A 17,946-nucleotide genomic window follows, 5' to 3' on the forward strand; every position below is an offset into this window, starting at 1 on the left:
CAGTGATGAGCAGTGTAGCGAGTGCATGCGCTCACACTAGCGTCCGGATATATTGATGATGGCACACAGATAGTTGGACAGATGTCACCGATGAATTTTTGTAAATATATGATTTATGAAGGAACTACTTATTTCAATATTATTGTATAAGATTTTATGGAAGAGCGGGGTCGCCTGCCACGAGTACTCGTAGCAATACTAAAACAGTTACTGGGATGGTCCCAATTACTACGCACTATGTGAAATTGTTTTACCTACAGAAATAAATATTTTTTAATTTTTTTTGAATGATAATGATTACCTAGGTAGGCCGCGAGGCACCAGCCCATGCCCACTATTGAGGAGCATATCCACAGACAATACTCACAAGTGACCAGAAAGTGCCACAGCGTCTGCAGCACAGTGCCCGGCCAGCTCATGTTGAGCTTGTCCTGCTGGGCGAAGCGCACCGCGCGCTGGTAGGCCGCGAGGCACCAGCCCATGCCCACTATTGAGGAGCATATCCACAGACAATACTCACAAGTGACCAGAAAGTGCCACAGCGTCTGCAGCACAGTGCCCGGCCAGCTCATGTTGAGCTTGTCCTGCTGGGCGAAGCGCACCGCGCGCTGGTAGGCCGCGAGGCACCAGCCCATGCCCACTATTGAGGAGCATATCCACAGACAATACTCACAAGTGACCAGAAAGTGCCACAGCGTCTGCAGCACAGTGCCCGGCCAGCTCATGTTGAGCTTGTCCTGCTGGGCGAAGCGCACCGCGCGCTGGTAGGCCGCGAGGCACCAGCCCATGCCCACTATTGAGGAGCATATTGACAGAATTTGGTGGACTGAAATAGAAATTATCCATAATTCACAATCACATAAGGGAACATTATGAATTTCACTGTAAGGCTAGATATTGTGTGAAAAACTCAAAGCACAATAGTATGTAATTAGTGATAAGCGAAGGGGCATCAGAAAAGCTACTTGGTCCATCACTACCCATATTATAATAATACATGCAAAAGTGTTTGCTTCTTGGTTTGTCCTTCAATCACGTCGCAACGGTGCAACGGATTGACGTGATTTTTTGCATGGATATAGGTAAAGACCTGGAGAGTGACATGTGCTAATTTTTATTCCCGAAAATCAAAGAGTTCCCATGCGATTTTTAAAAAACTTGCCACTCAGCAATGAGCTATATGTCGCAGAGAGTTGTGCGCTTACCGGCCAGCCGGTCGTACTGGCGCAGCAGCAGGCTGGTCTGCAGCACCTGCTGCGGCGCCGCCTCGAGGAAGCACTCGAACACGCGCAGCAGCGCCGCGTCCGAGTCCTCCTTCAGCATGAGCGCGTAGTACATGCGCTGCGACGCCGCGTCGTGCGCGCGCGCCGCCCGCCGCGACTTCACTGCGTAACTGACACGTCTCTATGCTCAATTTAATGCCATTTTAAGGAATGTCAAGAAAAAGTACACTTATTTTTTTTGCATATATATCTAAATGTATAAAAGGAAAACGTGAGTGACTGACTGACTGACTGATCTATCAACTCACAGCTCAAACTACTGGATGGATCGGGCTGAAATTTGGCATGCAGATAACTATTATGACATAGGCATCTGCTAAGGATTTTTTAAAATTCAACCCCTAAGAGGGTGAAATAGGGGTTTGAAATTTGTGTAGTCCACGCGGACGAAGTGGCGAGCATAAACTAGTTGGTATTATTAGATTTCGTGATGGTGACAAGAATTAAGGCCATTTTCAAATCTCTTTTTGAATAATTCAATATGGGTGTTGTTTCCAAGGGTTTTTGGAGTGCTGTTCACGAAAATATAGACATAATCATTAAATTTTAGATGAATATCAGCAAAACCTACATTATACATCCTAGATGAATTGATAACCTCCACCTCCTCCTTAAAGTCGGTTATTAAAATGTCATTGATACCAACATGAGAGCATCAGTGAAACGCAGGATTGGTGCCATCTGCAGCACGAGGATGAAGACCCGCAGCCACTTCCTCTTAGTGAACTCATTTGTAACAGAATCCTGCTGTTTGTCTTGGGCATACCTGAAAACATTGTAAGTAGTCCATACTAACATAATCTAAAAATCTATTTGTTTATTACTGTAAGCTGTCGGATCTGATTATTATTATCACTAACGTCTGATAATAATAATTATTGCCAAACCTAAATAACATACTCTTAATCAAGTTGCATGTGAAAGTAACTGGGAGCCCACTGCATTATTATCCCAAGAAACCCCTACCATTATGTGATTAATAGAAACAGGGTGACAACCATCAGTAATAGCTAATGAGGACTGCTAAGCATTTTGTTGAGTTAACTTAAGGATGTTAAGTCAAGAACGTGACCTAAATGCTATTATAATGGTCTAACTAGTATTATCATAGAATGACTCAACCTTAGAGGAACAAGAAGTTTGTACTTACATTCTAATAGAGACAGCTGTGTTAACGAACGCTGGCAGGAGTATAAACGCCAAAGTCCACCCGAACTCCATCATTTTCCTCTCCAGGGAGTACCGCACCGCCACATTGATGTCGAGCCCTAAATCTACGAGATGACCAACAATCGCCACCACATACAAAAAGAGATCGAAGTTTGTTATCGTAATGTTGCTCGGCATTCGATCCGGTTCGTCGTAAGAGTAACCGCTTTGGAGCATTTTTCGCGCTGCTTTCGGCATTTGGATAGTTTTTACTTGTGTTTTCTTTTAATAAATTAACGAAATCATTTTACACAAACAACATCCCCTTTCTCGCGGGCTTTTTCTTTTTTGTTTTCGTCCATCGACAAAAAACCTAATGCGTCACTGTCAACGTGACAGCCACAGAGTGGTAATTTTTCCTACAGATAATAGTAAGACCAAACACCATTACAGCCACCTTGGGTAACTTTAGATGCACGTTTAACTCGTCAATGGACGATACTAGTTACGTCCAACTAGTTTCCAATGAGAGACCCTTTGATTTTGCCACTTAGACGACTAACTAGTCAAGCCTGCGTTGGTATGGGGCAAGAATTTTATTGATAGATACTTACTAAATTCACAAATTGGGTAACAACGTACCTACCTAGTTAATTAGTTACCATATTCCCGAATCTAAGTTATCAATTATTATACAAATAATTAATTTGATAAAATAATTTATTAACATTAAACTAAGACTGATTGTTTAGTACTAAGCATATGACATTATAAAATGAACTAAGAAGTCTAAACATGTGCAAAAAAGATAGTTCTCTAGTCATTAGTTTAGAGATTTAAGTAGGTACCAACCGAATCAGCACCTATGACCTAGTTAATTTCATCTTAGAGCTAAGTAAAGTATGTTAATATATTAATCAATTTAATTTAATCTTGTGGATATAACGTTTTTATAATATCATTAGCCGTTAAATTCGCCGAAAGTAGCGTCAGCAAAGCGACTGCGATGTCATGGATCTGAAAGGAGATAAAAGTGTATTTTAAATCATATCAAACTAAAGCTAAAAAGTTAGGCCTAAGCCATAAACTCTTCTCATTCTGCGAGGCCACCCGTGCACAACAGTAGGCCGGCGATGGATTAATCATGATGATGATGATGAATCGTGATAAAAAATAATTAATCATGACGATGATTGCCAACATCTGTAAAGAAACATCGCCGATTTCGCCGCGATTTCTGGACCGATTTGCAAGTCTTTTTGACAGGATTATTTTCAAATCCGTTCAACCTATATCCATAATTATGTAGGTACCTACTTATCTATTCTATTAGTATAGTATAATTGTCACCATCTTGTAAGTATGGTGAATAGACTATATATTTTTTGAATCTGTCATACTTCTGTTTTAGGATTTCAACCAACGGGGTCCATGTTTTGGGAAACAGTGTTTCTTTACAGCCTCGCCATTTGTCTTTTATTAGATCCCCAATGGATGCGTTCACCACTTTCAGGAAGCCACATTTTTCTGCAATAAATAAAGTAACTAAGTACATATAAGTCCCGTAAGTAAATTGCTAGTGCGCGTGGCCGCCATTTTAGTGACATCAGCACTAGACTGAAGTTTCGAGCTGATGGTATATTTTTATTTCGGCTGACGTCAAAATGACGTCATTTCGATGTTAATAGACATGGTTCCAGCGGCGCAAAAGCAATTTGCGGGATTTATACTATGTTTCAATTTCAAATTAGAAGTTAGAAGACCATCGGCGCTCAGTACCTAACTCTAGAGAAATAGGAACAAGTCGCGGGCATAAGCTATAAGGTATTAATTAAAACTATTGTAATGTTTGGATGTAACTGTACAGAAGTGATAGGACGAGTTACATCTCGACAACGTTGACAGATTTCGAGTATCGAAAACTATACCTAACGTCAAAAAAGGTTCAAGTTTGTCATAATACGTCTACAGCCAGCGCAAGCGGAAACTGCGAAATAAAAATTAATACTGAAACTGAATGTACGAGTCGACTTTAACACAAAGAAACGTAGGTCCATTTTACTCAGACATTAAGTTTTTTTGAAATTCCGATACAAGTTAGCCCTTGATTGCGATCTCACCTGACCATGTAAGTTATAGTGAAGTCTACGATGTAAGAAGCGGGCTAACTTAGAAGGGGTATGCCAGTTTGATTAAACCATAATGCCATTTACGCGGCATCGCATGGCGTACCGGAACGCTAAATAATCGACGTCACTTGTCAGCTTGATGTGAAAACTCGTATAACTACTAATGGTAGGTACCTACAGATTTATTTTCTTCTTTTACCTGTGTACGCATCAACAAGTAGTTGCTCAAAGAAGTTCGGGACGAAGGAGTTGAGGCACTTCGGGACTTCGTAAAGCGACGCGTTCATCTTGCGCGCATGTTGCTTTGTCTTGATCTCCACTATGGACACCAGACTCTCTTGCATTGTTTCGTTGAAGCTAGAAAATCGCAATAGGTCTCTATTAATCAAGATAAAATTCAAAACGAAAACCCGACTAACTAATCCCTAAACGAAATGAAATAGGTATATAAAAATTATATACCTACCTATAATAATTATTATAGTAAAATTGTTTATCTGATCATTCATCATTGATCAAAATCAGTTCAATCTCAGTTGATCTAAGCTTGCAATGTTATGCATCATCACTCATCAGGTAGGGTAGGGCAGGTACGTACAGAACAGCTTGATGCAGGATGCAGTGCGCAGCAGCGACCTCATCTGGCAACTCGTCGTGGCACTTGTGGACGGTGTGGAAGAGCCGCACGTCCTGGAAGTTGCTGATGAGGAAGTGGAAGTCACTACGCAGCTGCTCCAGCTTCTTCGCTGGCTCTGAGAGGCAGTGCTCCGTTATGTCTATGATCTGTGTAAGGAGAACTTAAAACAATTGATGAAAGATCATAATGGACTAGTAGACGGCGAAATCGTACTGTCAACGTACCTAATATGCGACAGGTCGACATGGCAACCGGGTTGGGGACGCCCCGCACTCTCGCTGTGGAAGTGTGCGGGATAGCGTGGGTGACGTGCCATGATGACCTGTCAAGTACTATAGCTATGGGTGGACCCATGAAAGGTTGAGATTTGCACGAGAATTTCTCAAAGCCTGGACAGATAACTATGTGGTCTGTGCTAGACAGAAAAAAGGCGCGTCGATAAAAAAAAGGTATATGCGTTCTGTAATATAAGGAGTGGTATCAAGCACCAAGGTCTGATTGTAGCCAAGCGCCAGTCTATGAATAAAAAAGAAATTAAACTAGAACTTCCTTACCTCTTCCAGCGTAATCACATAGTTCGTGAAGTCATGGAAGTATTTGATCCTGTAGAACTTGAGGACGGCTCCACGCAGCTTCTTGGCCATCTCAGTGTTCATGATGTGCACCAGGTCGAGGAACGTATCCATCACGAGGAGAGACGTGTTCTTGAGCTGGTTGTAGTTGTTACGGCCCTGGAGGAACAGGCTTTTGGCTACGTCGTATGCCTCACGCACGAGGTGGTACTTTTTATCTATTTTAAAAACGTCTTTTGCACACTGAAAAAGGCATAAGCCAGAAATATTATGATTGAGTATAATGCACAAATTTGAAGTTCTCATATTTTAAATTTATTTGTAAACTGTGATGTCAAAAGTACAATTTTAGTCCTTAAGGTGACGCTGGATGCACGTCCGAACTGCTCGGCCCACGTGGGTAACCTGTATGCTATTTCACCTAACATTGTGATAGAAAGAAATAGACTCAGTGATGAGCAGTGTAGCGAGTGCATGCGCTCACACTAGCGTCCGGATATATTGATGATGGCACACAGATAGTTGGACAGATGTCACCGATGAATTTTTGTAAATATATGATTTATGAAGGAACTACTTATTTCAATTATTATTGTATAAGATTTTATGGAAGAGCGGGGTCGCCTGCCACGAGTACTCGTAGCAATACTAAAACAGTTACTGGGATGGTCCCAATTACTACGCACTATGTGAAATTGTTTTACCTACAGAAATAAATATTTTTTAATTTTTTTTTGAATGATAATGATTACCTAGGTAGGCCGCGAGGCACCAGCCCATGCCCACTATTGAGGAGCATATCCACAGACAATACTCACAAGTGACCAGAAAGTGCCACAGCGTCTGCAGCACAGTGCCCGGCCAGCTCATGTTGAGCTTGTCCTGCTGGGCGAAGCGCACCGCGCGCTGGTAGGCCGCGAGGCACCAGCCCATGCCCACTATTGAGGAGCATATCCACAGACAATACTCACAAGTGACCAGAAAGTGCCACAGCGTCTGCAGCACAGTGCCCGGCCAGCTCATGTTGAGCTTGTCCTGCTGGGCGAAGCGCACCGCGCGCTGGTAGGCCGCGAGGCACCAGCCCATGCCCACTATTGAGGAGCATATCCACAGACAATACTCACAAGTGACCAGAAAGTGCCACAGCGTCTGCAGCACAGTGCCCGGCCAGCTCATGTTGAGCTTGTCCTGCTGGGCGAAGCGCACCGCGCGCTGGTAGGCCGCGAGGCACCAGCCCATGCCCACTATTGAGGAGCATATTGACAGAATTTGGTGGACTGAAATAGAAATTATCCATAATTCACAATCACATAAGGGAACATTATGAATTTCACTGTAAGGCTAGATATTGTGTGAAAAACTCAAAGCACAATAGTATGTAATTAGTGATAAGCGAAGGGGCATCAGAAAAGCTACTTGGTCCATCACTACCCATATTATAATAATACATGCAAAAGTGTTTGCTTCTTGGTTTGTCCTTCAATCACGTCGCAACGGTGCAACGGATTGACGTGATTTTTTGCATGGATATAGGTAAAGACCTGGAGAGTGACATGTGCTAATTTTTATTCCCGAAAATCAAAGAGTTCCCATGCGATTTTTAAAAAACTTTGCCACTCAGCAATGAGCTATATGTCGCAGAGAGTTGTGCGCTTACCGGCCAGCCGGTCGTACTGGCGCAGCAGCAGGCTGGTCTGCAGCACCTGCTGCGGCGCCGCCTCGAGGAAGCACTCGAACACGCGCAGCAGCGCCGCGTCCGAGTCCTCCTTCAGCATGAGCGCGTAGTACATGCGCTGCGACGCCGCGTCGTGCGCGCGCGCCGCCCGCCGCGACTTCACTGCGTAACTGACACGTCTCTATGCTCAATTTAATGCCATTTTAAGGAATGTCAAGAAAAAGTACACTTATTTTTTTTGCATATATATCTAAATGTATAAAAGGAAAACGTGAGTGACTGACTGACTGACTGATCTATCAACTCACAGCTCAAACTACTGGATGGATCGGGCTGAAATTTGGCATGCAGATAACTATTATGACATAGGCATCTGCTAAGGATTTTTTAAAATTCAACCCCTAAGAGGGTGAAATAGGGGTTTGAAATTTGTGTAGTCCACGCGGACGAAGTGGCGAGCATAAACTAGTTGGTATTATTAGATTTTCGTGATGGTGACAAGAATTAAGGCCATTTTCAAATCTCTTTTTGAATAATTCAATATGGGTGTTGTTTCCAAGGGTTTTTGGAGTGCTGTTCACGAAAATATAGACATAATCATTAAATTTTAGATGAATATCAGCAAAACCTACATTATACATCCTAGATGAATTGATAACCTCCACCTCCTCCTTAAAGTCGGTTATTAAAATGTCATTGATACCAACATGAGAGCATCAGTGAAACGCAGGATTGGTGCCATCTGCAGCACGAGGATGAAGACCCGCAGCCACTTCCTCTTAGTGAACTCATTTGTAACAGAATCCTGCTGTTTGTCTTGGGCATACCTGAAAACATTGTAAGTAGTCCATACTAACATAATCTAAAAATCTATTTGTTTATTACTGTAAGCTGTCGGATCTGATTATTATTATCACTAACGTCTGATAATAATAATTATTGCCAAACCTAAATAACATACTCTTAATCAAGTTGCATGTGAAAGTAACTGGGAGCCCACTGCATTATTATCCCAAGAAACCCCTACCATTATGTGATTAATAGAAACAGGGTGACAACCATCAGTAATAGCTAATGAGGACTGCTAAGCATTTTGTTGAGTTAACTTAAGGATGTTAAGTCAAGAACGTGACCTAAATGCTATTTATAATGGTCTAACTAGTATTATCATAGAATGACTCAACCTTAGAGGAACAAGAAGTTTGTACTTACATTCTAATAGAGACAGCTGTGTTAACGAACGCTGGCAGGAGTATAAACGCCAAAGTCCACCCGAACTCCATCATTTTCCTCTCCAGGGAGTACCGCACCGCCACATTGATGTCGAGCCCTAAATCTACGAGATGACCAACAATCGCCACCACATACAAAAAGAGATCGAAGTTTGTTATCGTAATGTTGCTCGGCATTCGATCCGGTTCGTCGTAAGAGTAACCGCTTTGGAGCATTTTTCGCGCTGCTTTCGGCATTTGGATAGTTTTTACTTGTGTTTTCTTTTAATAAATTAACGAAATCATTTTACACAAACAACATCCCCTTTCTCGCGGGCTTTTTCTTTTTTGTTTTCGTCCATCGACAAAAAACCTAATGCGTCACTGTCAACGTGACAGCCACAGAGTGGTAATTTTTCCTACAGATAATAGTAAGACCAAACACCATTACAGCCACCTTGGGTAACTTTAGATGCACGTTTAACTCGTCAATGGACGATACTAGTTACGTCCAACTAGTTTCCAATGAGAGACCCTTTGATTTTGCCACTTAGACGACTAACTAGTCAAGCCTGCGTTGGTATGGGGCAAGAATTTTATTGATAGATACTTACTAAATTCACAAATTGGGTAACAACGTACCTACCTAGTTAATTAGTTACCATATTCCCGAATCTAAGTTATCAATTATTATACAAATAATTAATTTGATAAAATAATTTATTAACATTAAACTAAGACTGATTGTTTAGTACTAAGCATATGACATTATAAAATGAACTAAGAAGTCTAAACATGTGCAAAAAAGATAGTTCTCTAGTCATTAGTTTAGAGATTTAAGTAGGTACCAACCGAATCAGCACCTATGACCTAGTTAATTTCATCTTAGAGCTAAGTAAAGTATGTTAATATATTAATCAATTTAATTTAATCTTGTGGATATAACGTTTTATAATATCATTAGCCGTTAAATTCGCCGAAAGTAGCGTCAGCAAAAGCGACTGCGATGTCATGGATCTGAAAGGAGATAAAAGTGTATTTTAAATCATATCAAACTAAAGCTAAAAAGTTAGGCCTAAGCCATAAACTCTTCTCATTCTGCGAGGCCACCCGTGCACAACAGTAGGCCGGCGATGGATTAATCATGATGATGATGATGAATCGTGATAAAAAATAATTAATCATGACGATGATTGCCAACATCTGTAAAGAAACATCGCCGATTTCGCCGCGATTTCTGGACCGATTTGCAAGTCTTTTTGACAGGATTATTTTCAAATCCGTTCAACCTATATCCATAATTATGTAGGTACCTACTTATCTATTCTATTAGTATAGTATAATTGTCACCATCTTGTAAGTATGGTGAATAGACTATATATTTTTTGAATCTGTCATACTTCTGTTTTAGGATTTCAACCAACGGGGTCCATGTTTTGGGAAACAGTGTTTCTTTACAGCCTCGCCATTTGTCTTTTATTAGATCCCCAATGGATGCGTTCACCACTTTCAGGAAGCCACATTTTTCTGCAATAAATAAAGTAACTAAGTACATATAAGTCCCGTAAGTAAATTGCTAGTGCGCGTGGCCGCCATTTTAGTGACATCAGCACTAGACTGAAGTTTCGAGCTGATGGTATATTTTTATTTCGGCTGACGTCAAAATGACGTCATTTCGATGTTAATAGACATGGTTCCAGCGGCGCAAAAGCAATTTGCGGGATTTATACTATGTTTCAATTTCAAATTAGAAGTTAGAAGACCATCGGCGCTCAGTACCTAACTCTAGAGAAATAGGAACAAGTCGCGGGCATAAGCTATAAGGTATTAATTAAAACTATTGTAATGTTTGGATGTAACTGTACAGAAGTGATAGGACGAGTTACATCTCGACAACGTTGACAGATTTCGAGTATCGAAAACTATACCTAACGTCAAAAAAGGTTCAAGTTTGTCATAATACGTCTACAGCCAGCGCAAGCGGAAACTGCGAAATAAAAATTAATACTGAAACTGAATGTACGAGTCGACTTTAACACAAAGAAACGTAGGTCCATTTTACTCAGACATTAAGTTTTTTTGAAATTCCGATACAAGTTAGCCCTTGATTGCGATCTCACCTGACCATGTAAGTTATAGTGAAGTCTACGATGTAAGAAGCGGGCTAACTTAGAAGGGGTATGCCAGTTTGATTAAACCATAATGCCATTTACGCGGCATCGCATGGCGTACCGGAACGCTAAATAATCGACGTCACTTGTCAGCTTGATGTGAAAACTCGTATAACTACTAATGGTAGGTACCTACAGATTTATTTTCTTCTTTTACCTGTGTACGCATCAACAAGTAGTTGCTCAAAGAAGTTCGGGACGAAGGAGTTGAGGCACTTCGGGACTTCGTAAAGCGACGCGTTCATCTTGCGCGCATGTTGCTTTGTCTTGATCTCCACTATGGACACCAGACTCTCTTGCATTGTTTCGTTGAAGCTAGAAAATCGCAATAGGTCTCTATTAATCAAGATAAAATTCAAAACGAAAACCCGACTAACTAATCCCTAAACGAAATGAAATAGGTATATAAAAATTATATACCTACCTATAATAATTATTATAGTAAAATTGTTTATCTGATCATTCATCATTGATCAAAATCAGTTCAATCTCAGTTGATCTAAGCTTGCAATGTTATGCATCATCACTCATCAGGTAGGGTAGGGCAGGTACGTACAGAACAGCTTGATGCAGGATGCAGTGCGCAGCAGCGACCTCATCTGGCAACTCGTCGTGGCACTTGTGGACGGTGTGGAAGAGCCGCACGTCCTGGAAGTTGCTGATGAGGAAGTGGAAGTCACTACGCAGCTGCTCCAGCTTCTTCGCTGGCTCTGAGAGGCAGTGCTCCGTTATGTCTATGATCTGTGTAAGGAGAACTTAAAACAATTGATGAAAGATCATAATGGACTAGTAGACGGCGAAATCGTACTGTCAACGTACCTAATATGCGACAGGTCGACATGGCAACCGGGTTGGGGACGCCCCGCACTCTCGCTGTGGAAGTGTGCGGGATAGCGTGGGTGACGTGCCATGATGACCTGTCAAGTACTATAGCTATGGGTGGACCCATGAAAGGTTGAGATTTGCACGAGAATTTCTCAAAGCCTGGACAGATAACTATGTGGTCTGTGCTAGACAGAAAAAAGGCGCGTCGATAAAAAAAAGGTATATGCGTTCTGTAATATAAGGAGTGGTATCAAGCACCAAGGTCTGATTGTAGCCAAGCGCCAGTCTATGAATAAAAAAGAAATTAAACTAGAACTTCCTTACCTCTTCCAGCGTAATCACATAGTTCGTGAAGTCATGGAAGTATTTGATCCTGTAGAACTTGAGGACGGCTCCACGCAGCTTCTTGGCCATCTCAGTGTTCATGATGTGCACCAGGTCGAGGAACGTATCCATCACGAGGAGAGACGTGTTCTTGAGCTGGTTGTAGTTGTTACGGCCCTGGAGGAACAGGCTTTTGGCTACGTCGTATGCCTCACGCACGAGGTGGTACTTTTTATCTATTTTAAAAACGTCTTTTGCACACTGAAAAAGGCATAAGCCAGAAATATTATGATTGAGTATAATGCACAAATTTGAAGTTCTCATATTTTAAATTTATTTGTAAACTGTGATGTCAAAAGTACAATTTTAGTCCTTAAGGTGACGCTGGATGCACGTCCGAACTGCTCGGCCCACGTGGGTAACCTGTATGCTATTTCACCTAACATTGTGATAGAAAGAAATAGACTCAGTGATGAGCAGTGTAGCGAGTGCATGCGCTCACACTAGCGTCCGGATATATTGATGATGGCACACAGATAGTTGGACAGATGTCACCGATGAATTTTTGTAAATATATGATTTATGAAGGAACTACTTATTTCAATTATTATTGTATAAGATTTTATGGAAGAGCGGGGTCGCCTGCCACGAGTACTCGTAGCAATACTAAAACAGTTACTGGGATGGTCCCAATTACTACGCACTATGTGAAATTGTTTTACCTACAGAAATAAATATTTTTTAATTTTTTTTTGAATGATAATGATTACCTACTTATCTTTTGATGAATACTATAAAATCTCACTTACATACATACCTATTAGGTAACTACTGCCTCAGCGTGTATAAACAACTCGTATATATTATAGAAATCCATACTTCTATGAAGTGTCTGTCTGTAATTTCGAAATAACTACCGCAAGCTCATAATATTGTTATTTGAACTGTACCATAACAGCTGAATCAAACGTTTTTAAAAACTGTCTGTCTGTCTGTCTGTTTGAACGGGCTAATCTTCGGAACGGCAGAACCTATTTTGACGGGACTTTTACAGACAAGTAGAGGATTAACAAAGGATACTTTTTTAACCGACTTTTAAAAAAGGAGTTGTGTTTTTCTACCTATGTACACAGAAATCTCCGAGATTTCTGAACCGATTTGCGTATTTTTTTTAATTGATAAAGAAACTTTGCAACATTGTCCTATATAAAATGTCATTTTATATAGGACACACAGGATTTCAACTCCTCAATCCTGATGCTGCAGGGGACATGACCACCAAAACTTATGGGATTTTGAAACTGTCGGTTATAAATTGATATTGGAGGTAGGTACCTATATCTACCAAGTAAAGACTTTATCATTGAACTCGAAGACCCACTTCTCGACCCTGATGCTGTACCTAAGGAATTGCATTGCTAAATCGTGGTGATCCCACGGAATTTTAAATGAATCATCGCCCACGCCCGTTCGGTACCCTCATTCCGCACATTGTTTTTATTAGTCAGTCCACCAATCACAACAAAGCATTCTCCCCTGTCCCCCGCCAACATTTTACGATTTTGTTTTCATGTAAATCCTTGTATATGCGTACTCTAGGAGTTGAATTCTCTGTGCTGGCGGATTACCTATTAGGAACACATGATTACACATTCGTTTGTCTGTGAAAATAAATTTTGTTGCCTAGACTTATCTATTAGTAGCGACTAAAAACTATATATACCATCTACTTGTGTATAAAAAAGTCTAAATAAATTCCACTTTGATCTCAAAAATGAAAATTTTATTTTTATAAGTAGGAAGTAGGTACAATTCAATTTCCCTCTAAAAGCCCACTACACACATAAACACAATATGAGTCGTCTAGTTTCAAAAGCCACTAAAATAAGTTTTGCTTATTTTTCACAAACTCATAAAAACTTCTCGTCGTTGATAAATGTTATAGACAATAATAATTTTTGTATGATATGAGCCCACAGAATATGGCACCACTTTAAAATCCCTTTTCCGCAACAAATCAGTTAAATAAACAAAAATATGGATGTTTTTTCTTTCATTTTAGCGGCTTATGAAACTCACTGCTGAAATAAGAGGAATTTGATAGTAATACGTCACTTTTTAGTGGATTTTGCAACTGACAAAATCTTAACAAAGGATGGTGTTATACAAGATATCGACAAGCACCAAGATCAACCAAAGTAAGAAAGTAGGTGAATGTAGCTTTTATTAAATCTCATAAAAACTCAGAATCAAGTAATTTCTTTTGATGGATAATATATTAAAAAATAATGATAAATCTGTTATAGGCATGAAATAAAAGGTTTTATTGTGTTTAATTATTATATATAAAAATGAAAGAATTTAAACGTGACAAATATTATCCGTAAATCCAGCTTCACACAAATCAGTCTCTTCTGACAATCTCAGAAAGTCTCCCGTTTCAGTGGTACTCATTCTCTCCATTACAGTTTTAAAAAAAATCAACTTTTCCAAATTTCTCCACTCATCTCCATAGTGCTTTTTAAGAAGTTTATCTACGTCTTGAATTTTGGCTTGTTTTATGAAAACACGGTTTGGCTGGATTACTTGGGGAGATATCATAGTGATTTTTTTGTTTTTTTTTGTGATAGTCTTTTTTTCGCGTATTTCGTTTCTATATGTCTCTTCACCCTGTACTAAAATGTTTTCTGTTTTAGTTCTTGTAATAAAAAACCTTTTTGTTTTCATAAACTGAAAATGCCAAGACGTAGTGGGTTTAATGATGGACTTGTAACTTTTTTTCCAATCAAATACGGAAATTGATGCTAGATCTTTGCACATACCATTTTGTTCTAAGACAGCTGCATATTCGAATGGAGAGGTTATGACTTCTTTAGTTTTCAAGGTTTTCTCAATTCTGGCAAACAACCTGTCTGGAGGTATAAAGGAGTGACCTACAACAGGGAAGATTAGCTCTATTTTCTTGATATTTGTTGGGGCTTCTGTATACAGCCATTTACCTAGCATAGCTATCATGCCTGTATTTTTGTTTTGTCCGGCGCAACCGTCGGATACTATTCGTAGAATTTTTATCTTATCTCCAAATTCAAAGTTTTTCAAGAAATCGTAAACTGCGCTAATTATCTCATTACTGCCTTTGCAGTGTGAAGTTTCATCCCAATAGTAGGAACGAATGTTATTTTTGTCTAGTTTTGCCTTTGAATTTCCCACAACAATGGCGAAGTGGTAAAAGTTGATTTGACGACTGTAGTAGGCTGATTGGTCCGGAACTTTGGGCATTGCCTGGTTTTTTTGGCAATCGAAGGTAATGGTTTGAATAATTTCATTTTCTTCTTGCAATATTGCATAGAAGGCTTTGTATTTAAGGCGATGAATTCTTTTTTCGGCCATAAGAACATTTTTCTTGGAAGCGTCCTTCTCAGTTTTTATGCGTTCTAACAGTTCAATGCACGTTGAACATACGTCTGTCCTAGGATTTCCAAAGCCTATATTATATTTAGTATTAAAAACATGTCTGAAAAAGCTTTGTTTAACCCTCAAATCCTCGTCACGGGCAGCGTTATACATACGCCACATTTTACGTATTGACAAGCCTGAAGCAAGATATATTCTATTGATACTTTTCGAACGACAATAGTGACTCTCTTGTCCCTGAAAGGATTCAATGAACCATTCGACGGATATTCTTTTTGCTTCGTATTTTTCTCTCTTTCTGTCACCTCCACGCTTCTCTTCTGGCATTTCACCTCCGCTATTTAAAAATCTTTTCATTACGCCCTGTATTCGATCTTTCTTTATTATTAGTGCTCTCATGAAAGTTTTTTGACATACCGGTATTTTGGTCCCATTTTTACTAAGTATAGTATACTTAATAGCAACTTTTCTTATGCTTCTGGGGTTTAATGACTTAGCTTCTGATATATTACAATATTTCAGTATAAAACAGTCTTGCTTCACTTTGGTATCACATTTATAGAAATTCTTATGAAATTTTCTTATTTCTTGACATGATAATTCAGTACATCGAAACGCCTTTTGCTTGTGTCCACACTGCGGAAACTGCGGCAAGCTTGAGGGTTTGTACCTAAAATAAAAAGTTCAGAAATAAACTTTGCTAATAATAAATAATTAATACTAACAGTTATTTTTTTAGACAATTTCAGGCTTAAAAAACTGTGATTATGAACTAAAAATAATCAACATTAACAAAAGTGAATTTAGGTACAGATAGGACAATAGGTCAATATTTTTTTGGTTATGGGTTCTGAGTTAACACATATCCACTAACTTCACGTAGGTACTTATCTTTTCTGAATTTATCAAAAATAATTAAAATGACTACTCTTCAAACTACGCATCATCATACTAATATTATAAATGCGAAAGTGTTTGTTTGTTGGTTTGTCCTTCAATCAGGCCACAACGGAGCAACGGATTGACGTGATTTTTGGCATGGGTATAGTTGAGGACCTGGAGAATGACATAGGCTACTGTTTATCCCGGGAAATTGAGGAGTTCCCGCGGGAACAACAAAAAACTTAAACCACGCGGACGAAGTCGCGGGCATCAGCTAGTAACAAATAAACATACCTACAAAAGACATATGAAAGGAAACGTTCATATTTACATTAATAAAATAATACATGCTGCAGTTTTATGTTCCATAGTACCTACTGCATAATACCATTCTTGCTAATGTTGATGCTGATTTTTATGGATGAATCACGTACCGTTTTTCGCGTAGAATCTCACGTTTCCAGGTTGCTTTATTCACAGATCGTTTCCTTGTCTTTTTTGGATCACATTTTTTCACAAATTTCATTAAGTCCTCCATTTTTAATGCATAAAATCATTAAATTACCAAACACAGATCTACACCACACAACAAAAATCGCCATCTTGTTTGCATAGTTATGGTAAAGTCACGTGTTAAAAATGACGCACTACTATTGGACAGTCAGTTTCTAGGGGCTTTTGAAAGCCACATGCAATTTTGTAGTGGCTTTTGATCCCAATCGTGGACTTTAGAACTATTTTTGTTTGTGTTTCAGAGGGATTTGACACTAACTGAATGACTAAACTTGAAGTACGAACAAAACGCTTGCACATAACAATATAAGGTTGATTTTAGGATAAAATCGTTTTAGGGGCTTTTGAAACTAGACGACTCATATGTATCATTTTCTGTTTCAACAGTCACATTAGATGTATCATTCGACGCAGAACTATTGAAGCTCTCCATTTCATTTCTGGAATTAATAAACATACAATCAACATAAATATATTGTGAGTATTATCTATATAGAATGTATGCAAAAAACATAGCATAACAACTTACAAGTATGGTATGGGTAGACCTTTCAATATTTAGTACGGAATTGAATGTTGTAGCATCATGTTGGATTTCAGTGGTACGTATATTGGGCACATTCATTTTATTTTCCTTGTTTTCTTCTAAAAGGAATGTCTTGAGTCACTAAAATACAACATAATTCAGCATTGACAAATCTGACAACAAATAGTAAATCTCTATATTATATAAAAATGAATCGCTGAATGTGTTGCTGATCGCAAATCTCGAGAACAGCTGCACCGATTTCGCTAATTCTTTTTTTATAATATTCCTTGAAGTACGAATATGGTTCTTACGGAGAGAATTTTTTTTAAAAATTCCTGAAAAAGAATCGACTGTTAGGCGGTACGAAGTTCGCCGGGGCAGCTAGTGAAAAATAAAAATAAATAAATAGGTAAATAGTATTTTTTAACATTTTGCATGATAAATCAAAAACTATTTATTATGCACTAGATGATGCCCGCAACTTCGTCCGCGTGGATTCAGGTTTTTTAAAAATCCCGTGGGAACTTTGATTTTCCGGGATCAAAAGTCAAAGTCAAATGATTTGTTCAAAATAGGTAATAAATTACTCTTTTCGATTGTCAGTTGTTGGATTTGTAAAATATAGTGGTGAT

The 17,946-nt window shown here is 39.2% G+C and overlaps 5 protein-coding genes across 5 annotated transcripts in view; all 5 read right to left on the reverse strand.

Annotated features, from left to right (window-relative positions):
- Positions 1 to 228: 228 nt before the first annotated feature.
- LOC117983904 (cell death abnormality protein 8-like) lies at positions 229 to 2,784 on the reverse strand. The gene is made up of 5 exons (XM_069499827.1): positions 2,434 to 2,784; positions 1,930 to 2,049; positions 1,206 to 1,393; positions 302 to 826; positions 229 to 254 (listed from the first exon to the last, which is right to left on the reverse strand). Exons 1-5 carry the CDS (start codon positions 2,688 to 2,690, stop codon positions 229 to 231), a joined length of 1,116 nt encoding a protein of 371 aa, XP_069355928.1. The 5' UTR covers positions 2,691 to 2,784.
- A 969-nt stretch (positions 2,785 to 3,753) lies between these two features.
- Positions 3,754 to 6,015, reverse strand: LOC117983905 (uncharacterized). Its single transcript, XM_034970547.2, has 4 exons — positions 5,753 to 6,015; positions 5,160 to 5,344; positions 4,761 to 4,918; positions 3,754 to 3,959 (listed from the first exon to the last, which is right to left on the reverse strand). Exons 1-4 carry the CDS (start codon positions 5,882 to 5,884, stop codon positions 3,754 to 3,756), a joined length of 681 nt encoding a protein of 226 aa, XP_034826438.1. The 5' UTR covers positions 5,885 to 6,015.
- A 478-nt stretch (positions 6,016 to 6,493) lies between these two features.
- Positions 6,494 to 9,006, reverse strand: LOC117983906 (cell death abnormality protein 8-like). Its single transcript, XM_034970548.2, has 4 exons — positions 8,658 to 9,006; positions 8,153 to 8,272; positions 7,428 to 7,615; positions 6,494 to 7,047 (listed from the first exon to the last, which is right to left on the reverse strand). Exons 1-4 carry the CDS (start codon positions 8,912 to 8,914, stop codon positions 6,494 to 6,496), a joined length of 1,119 nt encoding a protein of 372 aa, XP_034826439.2. The 5' UTR covers positions 8,915 to 9,006.
- A 567-nt stretch (positions 9,007 to 9,573) lies between these two features.
- LOC117983682 (uncharacterized) overlaps positions 9,574 to 17,946 on the reverse strand; it is a 12,612-nt gene continuing 4,239 nt past the window's right edge. Inside the window, exons 2-6 of the mRNA XM_069499828.1 lie at positions 11,977 to 12,237; positions 11,384 to 11,568; positions 10,985 to 11,142; positions 10,057 to 10,183; positions 9,574 to 9,673 (exon numbers count right to left, since the gene is read on the reverse strand). Coding sequence (XP_069355929.1) covers positions 9,574 to 9,673; positions 10,057 to 10,183; positions 10,985 to 11,142; positions 11,384 to 11,568; positions 11,977 to 12,237 — 831 coding nt within the window. The remainder of the gene's footprint in view (positions 9,674 to 10,056; positions 10,184 to 10,984; positions 11,143 to 11,383; positions 11,569 to 11,976; positions 12,238 to 17,946) is intronic.
- On the reverse strand, positions 14,035 to 17,147 carry LOC138402533 (uncharacterized). Its single transcript, XM_069499502.1, has 3 exons — positions 16,707 to 17,147; positions 14,799 to 16,060; positions 14,035 to 14,057 (listed from the first exon to the last, which is right to left on the reverse strand). The coding sequence occupies exons 1-3, from the start codon at positions 16,808 to 16,810 to the stop codon at positions 14,035 to 14,037; spliced, it is 1,389 nt and encodes a 462-aa protein (XP_069355603.1). The 5' UTR covers positions 16,811 to 17,147.

The sequence above is a fragment of the Maniola hyperantus genome, chromosome 7 (assembly GCF_902806685.2).
Source record: "Maniola hyperantus chromosome 7, iAphHyp1.2, whole genome shotgun sequence".
NCBI lineage: Eukaryota > Metazoa > Arthropoda > Insecta > Lepidoptera > Nymphalidae > Maniola > Maniola hyperantus.

What these genes read in the sequence shown, in the direction of transcription:
- LOC117983904 (XM_069499827.1), bottom strand. Translation starts at nt 2,690, where the DNA reads ATGCCGAAAGCAGCGCGAAAAATGCTCCAAAGCGGTTACTCTTACGAC. An exon ending in CCAGTACGACCGGCTGGCCG is followed by an intron (nt 827 to 1,205) that starts GTAAGCGCACAA and finishes TTTCTATTTCAG; the next exon opens with TCCACCAAATTCTGTCAATA. An exon ending in GTGCCTCGCGGCCTACCTAG is followed by an intron (nt 255 to 301) that starts GTAATCATTATC and finishes TTATTTCTGTAG; the next exon opens with GTAAAACAATTTCACATAGT.
- LOC117983905 (XM_034970547.2), bottom strand. Translation starts at nt 5,884, where the DNA reads ATGGATACGTTCCTCGACCTGGTGCACATCATGAACACTGAGATGGCC. An exon ending in ATGTGATTACGCTGGAAGAG is followed by an intron (nt 5,345 to 5,752) that starts GTAAGGAAGTTC and finishes CTCCTTACACAG; the next exon opens with ATCATAGACATAACGGAGCA. An exon ending in ATCCTGCATCAAGCTGTTCT is followed by an intron (nt 4,919 to 5,159) that starts GTACGTACCTGC and finishes GCGATTTTCTAG; the next exon opens with CTTCAACGAAACAATGCAAG.
- LOC117983906 (XM_034970548.2), bottom strand. Translation starts at nt 8,914, where the DNA reads ATGCCGAAAGCAGCGCGAAAAATGCTCCAAAGCGGTTACTCTTACGAC. An exon ending in CGTTTCACTGATGCTCTCAT is followed by an intron (nt 7,616 to 8,152) that starts GTTGGTATCAAT and finishes GAGACGTGTCAG; the next exon opens with TTACGCAGTGAAGTCGCGGC. An exon ending in CCAGTACGACCGGCTGGCCG is followed by an intron (nt 7,048 to 7,427) that starts GTAAGCGCACAA and finishes TTTCTATTTCAG; the next exon opens with TCCACCAAATTCTGTCAATA.
- LOC138402533 (XM_069499502.1), bottom strand. Translation starts at nt 16,810, where the DNA reads ATGGAGGACTTAATGAAATTTGTGAAAAAATGTGATCCAAAAAAGACA. An exon ending in GAGATTCTACGCGAAAAACG is followed by an intron (nt 16,061 to 16,706) that starts GTACGTGATTCA and finishes TTTTTATTTTAG; the next exon opens with GTACAAACCCTCAAGCTTGC. An exon ending in AGCTGTCTTAGAACAAAATG is followed by an intron (nt 14,058 to 14,798) that starts GTATGTGCAAAG and finishes CTCTTATTTCAG; the next exon opens with CAGTGAGTTTCATAAGCCGC.